Raw genomic sequence first — 20,731 nt, forward strand, 5'->3', positions numbered from 1 at the left:
CTACATCACGCAGTGTTTTTCTTTCCTTCCTCAGGAAATGTTTAAGAACTTATTCAGTGGAGCCCGGCCTAAGAAGCCGGGCGGGTCCGCGAGCACTCGCGCGAGCCGCGAGAGCCTCGAAACCGACCTGAACGAGGAGCCGGTGGTCAAGGTGTCCGCCAAGCGCTCGTCCAAGGACAAGTCCCCAAAGGCGAAGCCCCAGAAGGAGAAGCCCCAAAAGGAGAAGTCTCCAAAGGAGAAGAAGCGGTCCGGCACCGGGACTTCGCCCTTTGGGTCGGGACTTCTGAATAGGCGCGGCAGCAAGGAGAGGCGCCGCGCGGAGGCCGAGCAAGAGCGACGCCTCCAGGAGGATCTCCAGGAGAGGGACCGCATCCTGAGGGAGAGCCAGGAGGGCAGGGCTGGCGAGGACGGCCTCTGGGATATCCCGCTGGACAGCAGCGCCTCGCAGGTGAGCGCCAGATCTGCAGCACGCTCTAACCTTGAATAATTTTTCCTATTCATTATATATGCGCCTTGCCTTATTATTATTTTACATCAACAAAAGCAAAACGAGGATAATGGAATGTAGTCGAATTACGTCGGGTGATGCTGAGGGAATTAGATTAGGAAATGAGACACTTAAAGTAGTAAAGGAGTTTTGCTATTTGGGAAGCAAAATAACTGATGATGGTCGAAGTAGAGAGGATATAAAATGTAGACTGACAATGGCAAGGAAATCGTTTCTGAAGAAGAGAAATTTGTTAACATCGGGTATACATTAAAGTGTCAGGGAGTCGTTTCTGAAAGTATTTGTATGGCGTGTAGCCATGTATGGAAGTGAAACATGATCGATAAATAGTTTAGACAAGAAGAGAATAGAAGCTTTCGAAATGCTTTCGAAGAATGCTGAAGATTAGATGGGTAGATCACATAACTAATGAGGAGGTATTGAATAATTGGGGAGAAGAGGAGTTTGTGGCACAATTTGACTAGAAGAAGGGACCGGTTGGTAGGACATGTTCCGAGGCATCAATGGATCACCAATTTAGTACTGGAGGGCAGCGTGGAGGGTAAAAATCGTAGAGGGAGACCAAGAGATGAATACACTAAGCAGATTCAGAAGGATGTAGGCTGCAGTAGGTACTGGGAGATGAAGAAGCTTGCACAGGATAGAGTAGCAAGGAGAGCTGCATCAAACCAGTCTCAGGACTGAAGACCACAACAACAACAACGGGCTTAGTTTGGTTATCTTACTCTACGTTTGTATGAGGGTGATTCAAAAAGTACGAGGCTTTTTTTTAAATAAGTAGCGTTTTGAAATTAAAAAAAGACATCCTAAGATATCTCAATAATTTTATTTTTACATGAAAGCCTTTACCTTAATCTACGCACTGACTCCACTACAGTTTGATTCTTCCTTGCTTACGTTGTGTTCTGAGTGTTTAAGATGCGTCCGATAATCGTGAGTCACGCCGACTGTGAAGTACGGGCTGTTATAAGACTTCTTAGTGCTAAAGGCCTAAAAGCGATCGATATTCATCGTGAGATCTGTCCAGTTTACGGAGAAAACATTGTGAGTCATGGAATGGTAAGAAAGTGGGTGAGAGCATTTAGAGATGGCCGCACAAATCTGCATGATGAACAACGGTCGTTAATGAAAGTTTGGTGCAGGTAGTGGACCATAAGGTGAGAGAAAACAGACGCTTTACGATTTCCTCCTTGCGAAATGACTTTCCTAATGTTTCTCGTAGTGTTTTGTATGGCATTGTGACCGAGCACTTGAATTACCGAAAATTGTGTGCACGTTGGGTACCGAAAATGTTGACGGATGTGCACAAAACCAAATGTTTAGACAGTGCATTGACTTTCCTTGAGCGGTACCACAACGACGGTGACAATTTCTTAAGCCAAATTGTTACGGGCGATGAATCATGGGTGGCCTACGTCACACAAGAATCAAAGCAACAGTGCATGGAAGTTGAGTAAGGGCATCGTTTTAATGCAAGACAATGCCCGTCCGCATGTGGCAAATCAAACCAAAGATCTCATCACATCTTTTCGATGGGAAACTCTAGATCATCCTCTGTACAGCCCCGATCTTGCGCCCAGTGACTACCATCTGTACCTGCAATTGAAGAAACACGTGGGCGGTCAGCGTCTTCAAGACGATGACGAAGTCAAAACAGTGGTGATGCAGTGGTTAACAAGTCAGGCGGCAGACTTCTAAGAGGATGGTATTCAAAAACTGGTACAACGTTATGACAAGTGCCTCAGTATGGACGGAAATTATGTAGAAAAGTAGATTAAGGTACAGGCTTTTATGTAAAAATAAAATTATTGGGATATGTTAGCATGTCTTTTTTTAATTTCAAAACGGTACTTACTTAAAAAACACGCCTCGTAACAGCAAACTATGTTTTGCGAAGTATGTATTTCACTTACAGGTACAAACAAGATGTCATTTGTCAACGTAGCTACCCTCTTTTGGATCATGTCACATATAGTTGCACCAGCTTATTCTATTCCATTCGAATAAAAGATTTCTGGTTGTGCCCGCAACGAAGAGTGCACCATTTCTTGAACCTCATCATCACTTTCAAATCGTCGTCCTTTGAAAGCGTCCTTTAGGGGTCCAAACACACGGTACTCTGTGTAAGAGAGATCATGGGTGTATGGGGTGCGAAGTACCACCTGAAACCTCAGCCTCCGAATGACGGCAACAGATGCAGCGGTTGTGTGGGGGCGCGCGTTGTCGTCAAGGAGAAGAACGCCTCTAGGCAGAAGTCCTCTGTGACGGCTCCGTATTGTTGGCTTTAGCTAATTCTCAAACATTGGACTTTACCGGGCACTGTTCACTGTTTCACCTCTTTGCTAATAGTGCTCCGAAATCGGTCCATTTATTTATTTATTTATTTTATTTATTGATTTATTTAACCTGGCAAGATTAGGGCCATCAGGCCCTCTCTTACATCTAACCAGGCATTCTACTTATTTTACATTCATATGCTTTTAGTAGGCATGTTAAACTACATCTAGTACAAAAAGTGAAATAAACAATTTGAAAGGTACACCTGGAAAAATACATACATATAGAGTTTATATTCTTAGATCACAAGTACTGTTATAATTAGACATTATTGAACAGACAGATTTGAGATAAGAGTGCTGGCAGCAGGGAGTATGAGGGAGACTCATGGTGAAGGGAGGAGAAGAATAGAGAGACATGATGAAACATAATTAAGGAAATATAAAGGAAAAGAATATTGCGTGGCTAATAGAGATAGATGAAGAGGAAGGCATCTCAGGAGCAACATAGGAGACGCTAGCTTTGCTATTTGACAGATGAGGGGATTGTCCTTGTACATTAATTTTGTGGAGAACTTTATAAGGATGATAGTAGGAAATGCTTCAACTTCTTCTTAAAAGCAGCAGGAGATTGAATTTTGCGCAAGGTAAGGGGCAGTTTGTTCCAGAGGCGGACAGCGGCAACTGAGAAGGAGTTTGCAAAATTTTTTGTTTTGTGAGTGGGCACAGTTAGGATACCAAATAAGAGTGACCTCGTGTTTCGATTATGATGACATGACAGGTTTTTAATCTCTGAAGCAAGGTACTGGGGTGTTTGCGCCTCGAGGAGTCGGTGGAGTAGACATAGAGTGTGGTAGTCGCGCAATTTGTCCGGCCGCAGCCACCCTAGCTGGGAGTATGAAGCACTAACATGATCGTATCGGCGAATGTTGCAGGTGTAACGCACACAGGCATTCATGGTTAGCTCTAGCCGTCTTTTGTTTTCACTGCTCATGCCTTGTTGAATCACATCACAATAGTGGAGGTTCGGTAGAACGAGTGCTTGCACGAGCTGGCGTTTCAAGTCCTGTGGAAATATGTTCCGAAACTTTTTGAGAGCATAGAGACAAGCAGACGTCTTTCGGCACACTGCGACTGTATTCTCCGCCCAGTTGAGATGCTCATCCAAAGTTACACCCAAGTTCTTCACTGTTTTCTGATATGGTATTGGAGTACCGTCGAGCAGAAGAGGGTGAAAAGGGGTCAGGGTAGCCGAGAGCGCTAACGCGCTGCTTCCTGGCGCGCCGGCCCCGGATCGAATCCGCCCGGCGGATTAACGACGAGGGCCGGTGTGCTGGCCAGCCTGGATGCGGTTTTTAGGCGGTTTTCCACATCCCGCTAAGTGAATACCGGACTGGTCCCCACGTTCCGCCTCAGTCACACGCGTCGCAGACATTTGAAACACGTCCGCACTATTTCACGGTTTACACTAGATGCAGACAGTTGGGGTACACCGATTCCGTCCGGGGGGGGGGGGGGGGGGGGGGTTACGGGGTGGCGGCAGGAAGGGCATCCGGCCATCCCTAAAACTAACATTGCCAAATCCGTTGTAACCACGCCGACCCTGCGATCGCAGCGGGACTATGGCGTCAGCGAAAGAAAGAAAGAAAGAGGGTGAAAAGGGGCTTTCCGGCAGAGGGCTGAGATTTAAATTTCCTCTTGGCTGTAGAAGATGTGTGTCGCCATTATGAAGACTGTCTTTTGCGTTCTGGTTCATGGTGATGCACCCAGGCTTCGTGTCCTGTGACGATACGTGTCAGAAAGTCCTGTCCTTCAGGATGCGCCAGAAACGACGTGGAGCCAGAACACGCATCATCCTGTGTTCACCAATGCGCATCCTAGGCACCCATCGTGCACACGAAAAACGGTACTTGAGAACCTCACCAACAATGGTATGACGGCATCTGACAGTGATACTAAGCTACTACAGAAATACGCCCGTTCGCACGAAGCATAGCGTCAGCGTGTCCCATATACTCATCAGTAACGGCCGTGCTGAGACGACCAGACCGTTGCTAATCTGTGACTTAGTTACGTCCACATTTTAAAGGCATCTACCCACTTGTTCGCTCTTCTCTTACTAATGGAGCTATCTCTACATCTTTCCAACATGCTTATATGGATTCGTCCAGATTTCATGCCGCCAACAACAAAAATCGTATTGCTGCTTGCTGTTCTTCTAAGCTGCACATAGCTAAGAATGCGTCCATTTTGTTTCATCCGCCTTTCCTATTCAGCTTGTCATGACATCTGTAGGATTATACCAAAACTTTCTCAAAGCATGCTTCTTCAATTCCCGGGAGTCTCAAATGCCTGACATGTTAACTGCAATACAGATAGTTTACTGTTACTTTTTGAAATGCCCTCGCATTTCTCACAATTTATTTTCTCCTCCTTCTTCTTCTTCTCTTCAGGTATTAGGCACAATTGCGTGTTACAGTACCCATCTATCTGATTCGCTGGTTGAGCTTTTAAGGAGACCAGAAAACTAAGGACAATCAGTCTCCTATTCACCATTCACCCCCGAGAACAGTAGTATTGAACCCATTCTGCATGTGTATAAAGTAAATCTTCTATCCAAGTGTGGGAAAGTGTTCGAAATGTTTGCGTAGAGTGCGTCTGAGGCGGAATGTGGGAACCAGCCTGGTATTCACCTCATGACATGTGGGAAAGCGCCTAAACACCGCATCTAGCTTGGCTGGCACACCGAACCCTCGTCGCTAATCCGCCGAGCTGATTTGATCCAGGGCTGGTGACGCTCCCAGAAACACATTTTCGCCAGAGTCTACCTCTGCTTTTCCTTCCTTCGCCCTTAGAATGTCTGGCCTTTAAGGGGAGTCTCTCACTCTCCATTGTTGGTAGGTGTTGGTTCCACTTCCTTGTGTCATCTACAATTCATCATTTAGATTAGACACCTTTACTTCTTCTCTAACATCTTGGTTCCTCAGTCTTTCTTCTATGACGCAACCTTTAACCCTTCTCAGCAATTTCATTTATTGTGCCTGAATACGTTTTCGTTGCTTTTTGGTAAATACTGAGGTCTCGCTTCCATAGAACAGTGTGAGGATTGCAACAGCTTCGTAGAATTTAATTTGAGTATCTACCCAGCTGAACTTACTAAGCTTAATTTCTATATTTTTGCTGTAGCCATATATCGACTCCCACCATAGGTGACTGATGTGGTTTACTTGTTCTAGAATCTTCTGGCCAATTACTACTTTTATTTTTATATGTTTTTTCCATATAAAGGTCATTATCTTAGTTTCTTCTGCTGAGAGCTTCATGTTAAATTTCGCACTGATTTGTTTCAGTAGGTAAATTACTTTCTGGAAGTCCTCTTCATTATCTGTTAGGACCACTACATCGTTGGCGTATATTTGAGGGTGTCCTCCTGTTTAGGTATATACCTTTCTGAAATTCTGATTTCCATATATGCATTACTTCATATATGTAAATGATGAACAGAGTTATGGAGATATGGCAACGTTGTCGAAAGAGCGAGGTGGCACATTGGTTACAAAATGTTCTAGAGAGAATTTCTGTATGGTATATATGATGTTTACGTATATACCTTTCTGAAATTCTGATTTCCATATATGCTTTACTTCATATATGTAAATGATGAACAGAGTTATGGAGATATGGCAACGTTGTCGAAAGAGCGAGGTGGCACATTGGTTACAAAATGTTCTAGAGAGAATTTCCGTATGGTGCGAAAAGTGGCAATTGACACTAAATAAAGAAAAGTGAGAAGGTACTAAACGAAATCCGATAAATTTTGGTATACGATAAATCGCACAAATCTAAGGGCTGTCAATTCGACTATATACCTAGCTAGGGATTACAATTACGAGCAACTTAAATTGGAAAGACCACATAGATAATATTGTGGAGAAGGCGAAACAGAGACTGTGCTTTGTTGGCAGCACACTTAGAAGATGCGACAAACCCACTAAAGAGACAGCCTACATTACACTCTGCTGGAATACTGCTGCGCAGTGTGGGATCCTTACCAGGTAGGATTGACGGAGGACATCGAAAAGGTGCAAAGAAGGGCAGCCCGTTTCGTGTTATCGCGCAACAGGGGCGAGAGTGTCACCGATACGATGCGCGAGTTGGGGTAGCAGTCACTGAAACAAAGGCGGTTTTCTTTCCCGCGAGATCTATTTACGAAAATTCAATTACCAACTTTCTCTTCCGAATGCGAAAATATTTTGTTGGCACCAACCTATGTAGGGAGAAATGATCATCATAATAAAATAAGAGAGCCCGCATCTCGTGGTCGTGCGGTAGCGTTCTCGCTTCCCACGCCCGGGTTCCCGGGTTCGATTCCCGGCGGGGTCAGGGATTTTCTCTGCCTCGTGATGGCTGGGTGTTGTGTGCTGTCCTTAGGTTAGTTAGGTTTAAGTAGTTCTAAGTTCTAGGGGACTGATGACCATAGATGTTAAGTCCCATAGTGCTCAGAGCCAATAAAATAAGAGAAATCAGAGCTCGAACGGAAAGATTTAGGTGTTCCTTTTTGCCACGCGCCATTCGATAGTGCAATGGTAGAGAAGTAGTTCGGAATTGTGTGATGAACCCTCTGCCAAGCACTTAAGTGTGAATTTCAGAGTAACCATGTAGATGTAGAGCCGCGTGGGATTAGCCGAGCGGTCTAAGGCGCTGCAGTCATGGACTGTGCGGCTGGTCCCGGCGGAGGTTCGAGTCCTCCCACGGGCATGGGTGTGTGTGTTTGTCCTTAGGATAATTTGGGGCTGATGACCTTAGCAGTTAAATCCAATAAGATTTCACACATATTTGAACATTTTTGTAGATGTAGACATGCTATCTCTGTTTGTAAACATTTTTTTTTTTTTTTGATTCACCTTATACAGGGTGTTACAAAATGGTACGACCAAACTTTCAGGAAACATTCCTCACACACAAATAAAGAAAAGATGTTATGTGGATATGTGTCCGGAAACGCTTAATTTCCATGTTAGAGCTCATTTTAGTTTCGTCAGTATGTACTGTACTTCCTCGATTCACCGCCAGTTGGCCCAATTGAAGGAAGGTAACGTTGACTTCGGTGCTTGTGTTGACATGCGACTCATTGCTCTACAGTACTAGCATCCAGCACATCAGTACGTAGCATCAACAGGTTTGTGTTAATCGCGAACGTGGTTTTGCACTCAGTGCAATGTTTACAAATGCGGAGTTGGCAGATGCCCATTTGATGTATGGATTAGCACCGCGCAATAGCCGTGGCGCGGTACGTTTGTATCGAGACAGATTTCCAGAACGAAGGTGTCCCGACAGGAAGACGTTCGAAGCAATTGATCGGCGTCTTAGGGAGCACGGAACATTCCAGCCTATGACTCGCGACTGGGCAAGACCTAGAACGACGAGGACACCTGCAATGGACGAGGCAATTCTTCGTGCAGTTGACGATATCCCTAATGTCAGCGTCAGAGAAGTTGCTGCTGTACAAGATAACGTTGACCACGTCACTGTATGGAGAGTGCTACAGGAGAACCAGTTGTTTCCGTACCAGGTACAGCGTGTGCAGGCACTATCAGCAGCTGATTGGCCTCCACGGGTACACTTCTGCGAATGGTTCATCCAACAATGTGTCAATCCTCATTTCAGTGCAAATGTTCTCTTTACGGATGAGGCTTCATTCCAACGTGATCAAATTGTAAATTTTCACAATCAACATGTGTGGGCTGACGAGAATCCGCACGCAATTGTGCAATCTCGTCATCAACACAGATTTTCTGTGAACGTTTGGGCAGGCATTGTTGGTGATGTCCCGATTGGGCCCCATGTTCTTCCACCTACGCTCAATGGAGCACGTTATCATGATTTCATACGGGATACTCTACCTGTGCTGCTAGAACATGTGCCTTTACAAATACGACACAACATGTGGTTCAAACACGATGGAGCTCCTGCACATTTCAGTCGAAGTGTTCGTACGCTTCTCAACAACAGATTCGGTGACCGATGGATTGGTAGAGGCGGACCAATTCCATGGCCTCCACGCTCTCCTGACCTCAACCCTCTTGACTTTCATTTATGGGGTCATTTGAAAGCTCTTGTCTACGTAACCCCGGTACCAAATGTCTCGTTTTGTGGACGGCTGTGACACTATACGCCATTCTCCAGGGCTGCATCAGCGCATCAGGGATTCCATGCGACGGTGGGTGGATGCATGTATCCTCGCTAACGGAGGACATTTTGAACATATCCTGTAACAAAGTGTTTGAAATCACGCTGGTACGTTCTGTTGCTGCGTGTTTCCATTCCATGATAAATGTGATTTGAAGAGAAGTAATAAAATGAGCTCTAACATGGAAAGTAAGCGTTTCCGGACCCATGTCCACATAACATATCTTGTTTCTTTGTGTGTGAGGAATGTTTCCTGAAAGTTTGGCCGTACCTTTTTGTAGCACACTGTATAGAGATACGTTGTGTCTCAGATTTGGTACTGCTGAAGCCGCTTCTTGGTAAATCATCCTGCGTGTGAAATGGTTGCACCTAGCCTTTTAACCTCAGTGACTGTGCCTGTTCCAGACTGTCCAGCTGAATGGCCACTCGGGTGACGACGTGACGGAGGGCCGGCCCCAGAGCAGGTACAGCAGCCGCAGCAGTAGTCCGGCCACCTCCCCCACAGAGAAGGAGCCACCGAAGAAGGCCAAAGCCAAGAAGAGGAGCAAGGACAAGAAGGGGAAGAGAGATGCGTCCAGCGCGCAGGTGGAGTTCCAGCCGCCGCCGCCCCCCTCCGTCACGTTGGCGGCGGCGGCTTCCAGGAAGAGCAGCAGTTCCAGCAGCTCGCCGCCGCTGTCGCCCATGGGCCCGCGCCAGCCCAGCGTGTCCGAGATGGTTGAGAAGTTTGAGAAGTCCGCGGGGGGTGACGCCGGCCAGGTCGCGACACCGGCGGCCCAGGAGGTCCAGCTGGAGCAGAAGGTCTCGCTGGTGGAGCTCAAGGTGCAGGTGAGTGCGCTGGTGCGGTCTTCAGTCCAAAGACTGCTTTGATGCAGTTCCCCACGTCTATATTCTTCAAATGAGAAAGAAATCTTTCACTAAGGCACTGTTATATTAAACACTCAGGCGACAAAACTCATGGGGCACCTCCTAATATCGTGTCGGACTTGTATTTGCCAGGCATACTGCAGCAACTCGATGTGGTATGGACTCAACAGCTCGCTGGAAGTCCCCCGTAGAAATACTTAGTCAGGGTGCATCTGTAGCTGTCCATAATTGCGAAAGTGTTGCCGGTGCAGGATTTTGTGTACGAACTGACCTCTCAATTAAAGCACTCCGTCGTCAGGCCACGAGTGGCCTATCGGGACCATCCGACCGTCGTGTCATCCTCAGAGGAGGATGCGGATAGTAGGGGCGTGGGGTCAGCACACATTTCTCCCGGTCTTTATGATGGTATTCTTGACCGAAGCCGCTACCATTCGGTCGAGTAGCTCCTCGAATGGCATCACAAGGCTGAGTGCACCCCGAAAAATGGCAACAGCGCATGGCGGCCTGGATGGTCACCCATCCAAGTGCTGACCACGCCTGACAGCGCTTAACTTCGGTGATCTCACGGGAACCGGTGGATCCAAGGCGGCAAGGCCGTTGCCATGACCTCTCAATTAGGTCCCATAAATGTTCGATGGGATTCATGTCGACCGATCTGGGTGGCCAAATCATTCAGTCGAATTGTCCAGAATGTTGTTAATGACGCATTGTCATCCATAATAATTTCATCTTAGTTTGTGAGAATGAAGTCCATGATCGAGTGCAAATGGTCTCCAAGTAGCCGAACATAACGATTTCCCGTCCATGATGGGTTCAGCTAGACCAAAGTGCCCACTCCATTCCACGGAAACAGCTCACACCGTTATGTAGCTACCACCACCTCGGATACTACCTTGTTGACAACTTGCGACCATGACTTCGTGGGATCTGCGCCGAATTCGATGTCTAGCAACAGCTCTTACCATCTGAAATCAGGACTAGTCTGACTAGACCACGGTTTCCCAGTCGGCTAAGGTCCAACTGATATCGTCACGAGCCGTGTACAGGCGCTGCAGGCGATGTTGTGCTCTTACCAAAGGGATTCGCGTTGGTCGTCTACTGCCATAGCCCATTAACACGATATTTCGCCATACTGTTGCAACAGGTACGTTCGTCGTACGTCCCACATTGATTTCTGCGGTTATTTCATGCAGTGTTGCTTGATGAATCTGAATGTAGACAAGTGTAATGTGCTGCGAATATATAGAAAGAAAGATCATTTAGCTATAATAGAGCAAGTCAGCAACTGGAAACAGTTAATTCCATAAATTATCTGGAAGTAGGCATTAGGAGTGATTTAAAATGGATTGATCATGTAAAGTTGATCGTCAGTAAAGCAGATGCCAGCCTGAGATTCATTGGAAGAATACTAAGGAAATGTAATCCGAAAACAAAGGAAGTAGGTTACAGTACACTTGTTCGCCCACTGCTTGAATATTGCTCACCAGTGTGGGATCCGTACCAGATAGGATTGATACAAGAGATAGAGAAGATCCAACGGAGAGCAGCGCGCTTCGTTATGGGGTCATTAAGTAATCGCGAAAGCATTACGGAGAAGATGGATAAACTCCAGTGGAAGACTCTGCAGGAGAGACGCTCAGTAGCTCGGTACGGGCTTTTGTTGAAGTTTCGGGAACATACCTTCACCGAGTTGTCAAGCAGTATATTGCTCCCTCCTACGTATATCTCGCGAAGAGACCATGAGGATAAAATCAGAGAGATTAGAGCCCGCACAGAGGCATACCGACAATCTTTCTTTCCGCGAACAATACGAGACTGCAATATAAGGGAGAACCCATAGAGGTACTCAAAGTACCCTCCGCCACACACCGTCAGGTGGCTTTCGGAGTATGGGTATAGATGTAGATGTAGACACATCTACGCAAACGCCACTGCCCTCGGTTGTTAAGTGAGTGCCGTCGGCCGCTGCGTTGACAGTGGTGAGAGAAAATGCCCAAAATCTGGTATTCTCAGCACACTTTTGACACTGTGCATTTCGAAATACTGAATTCTCTAACGATTTCCGAAACTCCATGTCCCATGCGTCTAGCTGAAACTACTATTCCGCGCTCAAAGCTTGTTAATTCTCGTTGTGCTGTCGTAATCACGTCAGAAACCTTTTAACATGAGTCATCTACATTTACGTGATTACTCTGGTATTCACAATAAAGGGGAGTTCAATGAACCACCTTCAAGCAGTCTCTCTACCGTTCCACTCTCGAACGGCGCGCGGGAAAAACGAGCACTTAAATTTTTCTGTGTGAGCCCTGATTTCTCTTATTTTAAAGTGATGATCATTTCTCCCAATGTAGGTAGGTGCCAACAGAATGTTTTCCCAATCGGAGGAGAAAACTGGTGATTGAAATTTCATGAGAAGATCCCGTGGCAACGAAAAACGCCATTGTTTTAATGATAGCCACTACAATTCACGTATCATTGCTTTTCACAATATACACTCCTGGAAATTGAAATAAGAACACCGTGAATTCATTGTCCCAGGAAGGGGAAACTTTATTGACACATTCCTGGGGTCAGATACATCACATGATCACACTGACAGAACCACAGGCACATAGACACAGGCAACAGAGCATGCACAATGTCGGCACTAGTACAGTGTATATCCACCTTTCGCAGCAATGCAGGCTGCTATTCTCCCATGGAGACGATCGTACAGATGCTGGATGTAGTCCTGTGGAACGGCTTGCCATGCCATTTCCACCTGGCGCCTCAGTTGGACCAGCGTTCGTGCTGGACGTGCAGACCGCGTGAGACGACGCTTCATCCAGTCCCAATCATGCTCAATGGGGGACAGATCCGGAGATCTTGCTGGCCAGGGTAGTTGACTTACACCTTCTAGAGCACGTTGGGTGGCACGGGATACATGCGGGCGTGCATTGTCCTGTTGGAACAGCAAGTTCCCTTGCCGGTCTAGGAATGGTAGAACGATGGGTTCGATGACGGTTTGGATGTACCGTGCACTATTCAGTGTCCCCTCGACGATCACCAGTGGTGTACGGCCAGTGTAGGAGATCGCTCCCCACACCATGATGCCGGGTGTTGGCCCTGTGTGCCTCGGTCGTATGCAGTCCTGATTGTGGCGCTCACCTGCACGGCGCCAAACACGCATACGACCATCATTGGCACCAAGGCAGAAGCGACTCTCATCGCTGAAGACGACACGTCTCCATTCGTCCCTCCATTCACGCCTGTCGCGACACCACTGGAGGCGGGCTGCACGATGTTGGGGCGTGAGCGGAAGACGGCCTAACGGTGTGCGGGACCGTAGCCCAGCTTCATGGAGACGGTTGCGAATGGTCCTCGCCGATACCCCAGGAGCAACAGTGTCCCTAATTTGCTGGGAAGTGGCGGTACGGTCCCCTACGGCACTGCGTAGGATCCTACGGTCTTGGCGTGCATCCGTGCGTCGCTGCGGTCCGGTCCCAGGTCGACGGGCACGTGCACCTTCCGCCGACCACTGGCGACAACATCGATGTACTGTGGAGACCTCACGCCCCACGTGTTGAGCAATTCGGCGGTACGTCCACCCGGCCTCCCGCATGCCCACTATACGCCCTCGCTCAAAGTCCGTCAACTGCACATACGGGTCACGTCCACGCTGTCGCGGCATGCTACCAGTGTTAAAGACTGCGATGGAGCTCCGTATGCCACGGCAAACTGGCTGACACTGACGGCGGCGGTGCACAAATGCTGCGCAGCTAGCGCCATTCGACGGCCAACACCGTGGTTCCTGGTGTGTCCGCTGTGCCGTGCGTGTGATCATTGCTTGTACAGCCCTCTCGCAGTGTCCGGAGCAAGTATGGTGGGTCTGACACACCGGTGTCAATGTGTTCTTTTTTCCATTTCCAGGAGTGTATATATAAATGACCTAGTAGATAGTGTCGGAAGTTCCATGCGGCTTTTCTGGGATGATGCTGTAGTATACAGAGAAGTTGCAGTATTAGAAAATTGTAGCGAAATGCAGGAAGATCTGCAGCGGATAGGCACTTGGTGCAGGGAGTGGCAACTGACCTTTAACATAGACAAATGTAATGTATTGCGAATACATAGAAACAAGGATCCTTTATTGTATGATTATATGATAGCGGAACAAACACTGGTAGCAGTTACTTCTGTAAAATATCTGGGAGTATGCGTGCGGAACGATTTGAAGTGGAATGATCATATAAAATTAGTTGTTGGTAAGGCGGGTACCAGGTTGAGATTGATTGGGAGAGTCCTTAGAAAATGTAGTACATCAACAAAGGAGGTGGCTTACAAAACACTCGTTCGACCTATACTTGAGTATTGCTCATCATTGTGGGATCCGTACCAGATCGGGTTGACGGAGGAGATAGAGAAGATCCAAAGAAAAGAGGCGCGTTTCGTCACAGGGTTATTTGGTAACCGTGATAGCGTTACGGAGATGTTTAGCAAACTCAAGTGGCAGACTCTGCAAGAGAGGCGCTCTGCATCGCGGTGTAGCTTGCTCGCCAGGTTTCGAGAGGATGCGTTTCTGGATGAGGTATCGAATATATTGCTTCCCCCTACTTATACCTCCCGAGGAGATCACGAATGTAGAATTAGAGAAATTCGAGCGCGCACGGAGGATTTCCGGCAGTCGTTCTTCCCGCGAACCATACGCGACTGGAACAGGAAAGGGAGGTAACGACAGTGGCACGTAAAGTGCCCTCCGCCACACACCGTTGGGTGGCTTGCGGAGTATAAATGTAGATGTAGATGTAGATCATGTCAGCGGCACTATCACCCCTACTTCGTGATAATACAAAACGAGCTGCCCTTCTTTGTACTTTTTCGATGTCATCCGTCAGTCCCATCTGATGCTGTTTCCACACCGCACAGCAACACTCCAGAATAGGGCGGACAAGCGTGGTGTAAGCAGTCTCTTTAGTAGACCAGTTGCACCTTCTGAGTGTGCTGCCAATGAATCGCAGTCTTTGGTTGGCTCTACCCACAGCATTATCCATGTGATCGTTCCACTTTAGGATATTTGTAATTGTAATCCCTGAGTATTTACTTGAATTTACAGCCTTCAGATTTGTGTGACTTATCATGTAATCGAATCTAGTACAGTTTACAGCTCTGCACTGTGATACGTTTTGTACGCGATACTGCAGCCATATGTATGTGTGCATGTCGGTATCCGAAGACATTGGTCACCTCAGCGTATTCCATTGTTCCGTGAGCGGCTCAGGATGCGAGCTGTCGCTGTCTCCAGTTGTGAAGTGGCTCGTCCAACTCGTAAGGCTGGTGCCTGAGAAAACAAGCTGGAATGTTTCCATATAAGGAAGCTCGGTGGGGAAATGGCGAGGAACTCCTAATAATAACTGACACTAAACAACAAAGTAGTATTGGAAACTACTATCGAATCCTACGAGGCACCCACACATTGGCTAAGGTCTGCAACCCTGCATGCATCCTGTGCAGTTAAGAGCCACGAGAAAGAAAGTTCCGTCTCGGGGGCAGAGTAACGCAGGTCCAGCGCCTGAGGCAGACTGAGATAGGAGTCGGAATGTTCAGCAGCGCCGGCGGCGCCGCTTGTACAGTAGGCTCGCATGACGCACCTCCCACGCGATCACATGCTGACCTGACCTCAGCTCCTTCCGGAAGCTTCTATGCTCGTGGTCACGTAACACACACTACCCTTACAACAAAAACGCAGCTCATCCTTCTTCCTGGCCTCCCAGCTCACGTTATTGTACTGCTTACTGGCACACCTTGTGCAACATTGCGAGGTCCGACAATAAAGTAATGAGACTGATGTGAAAAAAAAATGTTGCTTACCGTTTTAGTCAAGTTTAATGTTGTCTCCTTTAAAGTAGTTCCCTTTTGATTGCAGACACTTTTTCCAGCGCATCTGCCAATGATGGTAACATTTCTGGAACTCATATTCTGTAATATCCTCCAAGACCTTCATCACAGCTTTTTGTGCATCCTGTATTGTTTGAAAATGGTGTCCCTTGACTGCCGTTTTGACTCTTGGAAATAGGAAAAAGTCGCACAGACCGATAGCTGGCGAATAAGGTGGCTGTGGTAGTACTGAAATTTGTTTTGAGGTTAAAAATTGCTGTACTGACAGAGCAGTATGGGATGGCGCATTATCGTGATGCAGAATCCAATTATCAGCAATGTTGGCACGGACACGAAGAACTCTTTTACTAAGTCTTTCTAAAATTTCTTTGTAGTAATATTGGTTAACTGTCTGTCCATGAGGCACCCACTCTTTGTCAACAATTCCCTTGGAATCAAAGAAGCACACAAGCATGCATTTCACTTTTGACTTTGACATGCGAGCTCTTTTTGGTCTGGGTGATCCCTTTGAGCTCTTGACATAACCTCCTCTTCAAAAGCCTTCTGAAACTTACTGTAAGTTGTCGTCGCGTTTTCACCCAATTTAACGCAAAAGGAAATGGCTTACCGTTGCGCAATATTATGCAGTTCCATTTCCGTGACAAGAGACACAAAAACGTGTTAACTTATTACAGCACAACTCACGACCGATCAGTTGCATCGATGTGCTGCTTGGACTAGAAGCAGCTTATAAAACCAAGGTCAAAGATATTGTGCCCACGCAAGCCTGCAAGGTTGCCACATCTTGCAAAGAAAATCAGTCTCATTACTTTATTGTCGCAACTCGTATACCCTTCGTTACACACTCACAATACTTCACGCTGCCCATTCGCGACCGATATGCGACTGTATTGTGAAGTATTAGGGAGAATTTGATAATAATATCTACATTCATATATACAGTGTTATTCTTTAGTATCTTTGTGGTTTGAGAAGACGACTTCATTAAAACTACAACATATACAGAAAATAAAGACATATGGGTGGATAGAGCATTCCTCGAAGTTTTTAACTCAGTTCGTAGGTGGGGAATACTGGAACCGTTTGTGACGCATCAAATGTCAATACGTATGTGTAGTTGATTAAATTCGCTAATATTAATTGTCCAGAAGGGGATAAAAGCAGCTTGCTTTGTATAACTATCCAATGGTTTGCCTATCTGCAGGAACGAGATCGATGCCACAATATGGAGCGGACGAGTTGTCGACCTGTTGTGACATGGCTGGCCTCTAATAGAACTATGCCGTGGCACGTATTACGAATCGAAACTGGTTGAGATGCTCTATCCACTGATACCTGCCATTTTTCTGTATGTCTTATTCTTTTTGTTGCAGTTGTCTTCTGAAACCACGGAAGTACCCGGTTGGTTATTATTTAAATGACGGTGTTCCAACTGTTGCAGTGCAGGCTGTATACATCGCAGGACGCTGAAACAACCTCGGTATGTTGTTGAATCGGTGCGTTCGTGCAGTATGCCCAAAAAAGTAATAGTTGCACTTTGTGCCACAAGTTGAAAATACGGAGATGTAAGCAGTCGGAATGTAAAATGTTTCCCATTTTGACGACAGTCCGCTGATTGTCACTTGGCTATGGACGTTGAGTTCTTTTGTGAAGTTGCTGTTGGTGTAAAGGGTTAAGAAGGTTGAAGTTTTGTGTGTGGAACGCAATGGCTGTTGAGAAGAAAGACTTTGTACTGATGGTAAAGTTGCTTTATCAAAACGGCAGCTATAGGAGCGCTGTATTGGGGGAATATCGTCGACAGAAACAGCTGCGAATACGCTCCATGTTCTCAAATGGGCTGAAGAACATGATCAAAATATTTGAAGAAAAGGTGAATTGTGTTGTGCAACAGAGACAGGGAGGTGGCCCATACCCATGGCAGTTGTTGATGACGTTGCTGCAGTTAGCCGACCATGCAGCACGTGACTCAAATTCTGCAGCCAATAGTTAAAAAGAGTTTGCGGTGCATGTTGCACTGGTATCCGTGGAAGGTTCGGAATGCGGACCAAATGAAGACCGAAGATTGGCTGCAAAGCCGTGACTTTGCGCTTCGTTGGAAATGGATGACTTGTGGCCAAAGAATATTCTTTGAATGGACAAGCCACATTTTACTCAGCACGACGTTGTGAATGCACAGAACGGTTGCATGTGGCGGGCTACTCGTCCATGTGTTGTGCAAAAACATCCACTGCATTCAGCTTATGTGACTGTGTGGTGTGGCTTCACAAGCTCCTTCATTCTCGATCCGTTGTTCTTCGAGGAGATGGCACCTTGCAGGCCTGTTATGTGTTTTGTGGCATCTGCATATTATAAGGACCTCCATTGGCAACATGTCATTCGAGCTCTGCAAGAACACAACTGCGTCCACACCACTATTTTGATCCAAAATGAGGTGACACCATGTGTCACTTGTCAGGTGAAAGATGTGCTTCGAGAAAACTTCGGTAACGACTGCATCATCTCAGGGCAGTTTCAAGATGTGTGGCTTTCCTGATCCCCTAACCATGTGACTTCAGGCTGTGTGAATATCTGAAAGATCGTGACTACCAGGAATGTATCTGGACTCTTTCTGATCCGAAAGACAGTGTACATTGACATAGCATTCTGATTGCACTGGTTGTGCCGCGAGCAACTGTCGATACTGCCGTATTACAGATGAAGCACGTTGCTGAGTCGGGAAACCAATCTGAACACATGTTGTAACTTGTAACAATACCATAATAAAAGCGCCCGAACCACCATTATCATGTGTTCGATCGTTCCTCCCCTTTTCCTGGTCCCACACCACTTTCTGGCTGCTTGCAGCGCCATTTTTTCGCCTTGTGGCAGAAAGTGAAACTACTATTATTTTGCCAGTGTACTCCGGAGCACACCGATTGATAAACGTGCATACGATGTTTCAGCGTCCTGCGACGTGTACAGCCCGCACTCCACCACTCGGAAAAGTGTCATCTTAATTGCAACCACCCAGCATTTACGAATAAACGTGCATGACACTAGGAACAATAAGAGCCTCCGCTATTCACAATTTAACTCTTCCCTTGTAAAAAAATGTATTGGTCAGTTTGCTTGTGAATAAAAGATGCTGGCAGATAATGAAAGTTTTAAAGAGGAGTTGAAATCATTTCTTCTTCATGACTCCTTATGCTGTATAGATTTGTTTCTAAATAGATATCATATCTGCCGGTCGGGGTGGCCGAGCGGTTCTAGACGCTAGAGTCTGGAACCGCGCGACTGCTACGGTCGCAGGTTTGAAGCCTGCCTCGGGCATGGATGTGTGTGATGTCCTTAGGTGCGTTAAGGTTAAGTAGTTCTAAGTTCTAGGGGACTAGTCTATCCTGTGCAAGCTTCTTCATCTCCGAGTAACTACTGCAACCTACATCCATCTGAATCTGCTTAGTCTATTCATCTCTTGTTCTCCATCTACGAGTTTTACCCTCGAAGGTTTCCAACAATACTAAATTGCTGATCCCTTGATGCCTCAGAACGTGTCCTACCAACCGATCCCTTCTTCTAGTTAAGTTATGCAACAATTTCCTCTTCTCCCCAATCCTGTTCAGTACCTCCTCATTAGTTATGTCATCCACCCATCTAATCTTCAGCATTCGTCTGTAGCACCACATTTTGAAAGCTTCAATTCTCTTCTTGTCTAAAGTATTTATCGTCATTGTTCCCTTTCATACAGGGCTACACTCCATACAAATACTTTCAGAAAAGATTTCCTGATTCTTAAATCTATACTCCACGTTAACAAAGTTCTCTTCTTCAGAAACGCTTTCCCTGCCATTGCCAGTCTACATTTTATATCCTCTCTACTTCTACCATCATTAGTTATTTTGCTCCACAAATAGCAATACTCATCTACTACTTTAAGTGTCTCATTTCCTAATCTAATTCCCTCAGCATCACGTGTTTTAATTCGTCTACTTACCAATATCCTCGTTTTCCTTTTGTTGATGTTCATCTTATACCCTCCTTTCAAGACACTGTCCATTCCGTTCAGCTTCTCTTCCAGGTGCTTTGCTGTCTCTGACAGAATTACAATGTCGTCAGCAAACCTCAAAGTTTTTTTTTTTTCTCCATGGATTTTAATTTCTACTCCGAATTTTTCTTTTGTTTCCTTTACAGCTTGCACAGTATATAGATTGAATAACATCGGGAATAGGCTACAACCCTATCTCGCTCCCTTCCCAATCACTGCTTCCCTTTCATGCCCCTCGACTCTTATAACAGCATTCTGGTTTCTGTACAAATCGTAAATAGCCTTTCGCTCCCTGTATTTTACCCCTGCCACCTTCAGAATTTGAAAGAAAGTATTCCAGTCATCGTTGTCAAAAGCTCTTTCTAACTCTACAAATCCTAGAAACGTAGGTTTGCCTTGTCTGAACCTATCTTCTAAGATATGTCGTAGGGTAAGTATTGCCTCATGTGTTCAAACATTTCTACGGAATTGAAACTGATCTTCCCGGAGGTCGGCTTCTACCAGTTTTTTCATTCGTCTGTACAGAATTCGAGTTAGTATTTTCTAGCCGTGGCTTATTAAACTGATAGTTCGCTAATTTTCACATCTGTCAGCATCTGTTTCTTTTGGGATTGGAATTGTCATATTCTTCTTGAAGTCTGAGGGTATTTCGCCTGTCATACATCTTGCTCAGCAGATGGTAGTGTTTTGTCATGGCTGGTTCCCCCGAGGCTGTCAGTAGCTCTGATCGAATGTTGTCTAATCCGAGGGCTTTTTTTGCCATGTTTCCACAGAGGTAATGTATGGTGCTTGTAAGCCTCGTGACACGTTCTACGTCATTGAAAGGAGTCATAAATATGGCCCGCGGAACTTGCAGAAAAATCAACTAAGCTGATACCGCGTGTTCCTCCCACACTGTTACAGGAGAGCATGGTGGTGCAGCAGATGAGGGAGCGCCAGCAGCGGGAGAGGATGGAGGAGTTCGAGCGCTCCACCAGGGCCGAGAGTCTGGTAAGGCCGCAT

General features: G+C 46.3%; 1 protein-coding gene across 1 annotated transcript in view; it reads left to right on the forward strand.

Moving 5' to 3' along the window:
• The window catches only part of LOC126210262 (trichohyalin-like), a 255,624-nt gene that overhangs the window by 48,438 nt on the left and 186,455 nt on the right, over nucleotides 1-20,731 (forward strand). Inside the window, exons 2-4 of the mRNA XM_049939452.1 lie at nucleotides 35-448; nucleotides 9,379-9,798; nucleotides 20,633-20,719. Coding sequence (XP_049795409.1) covers nucleotides 38-448; nucleotides 9,379-9,798; nucleotides 20,633-20,719 — 918 coding nt within the window. The 5' untranslated portion in view covers nucleotides 35-37. The remainder of the gene's footprint in view (nucleotides 1-34; nucleotides 449-9,378; nucleotides 9,799-20,632; nucleotides 20,720-20,731) is intronic.

The sequence above is a fragment of the Schistocerca nitens genome, chromosome 10 (genome assembly GCF_023898315.1).
Source record: "Schistocerca nitens isolate TAMUIC-IGC-003100 chromosome 10, iqSchNite1.1, whole genome shotgun sequence".
NCBI classification, from domain to species: domain Eukaryota; kingdom Metazoa; phylum Arthropoda; class Insecta; order Orthoptera; family Acrididae; genus Schistocerca; species Schistocerca nitens.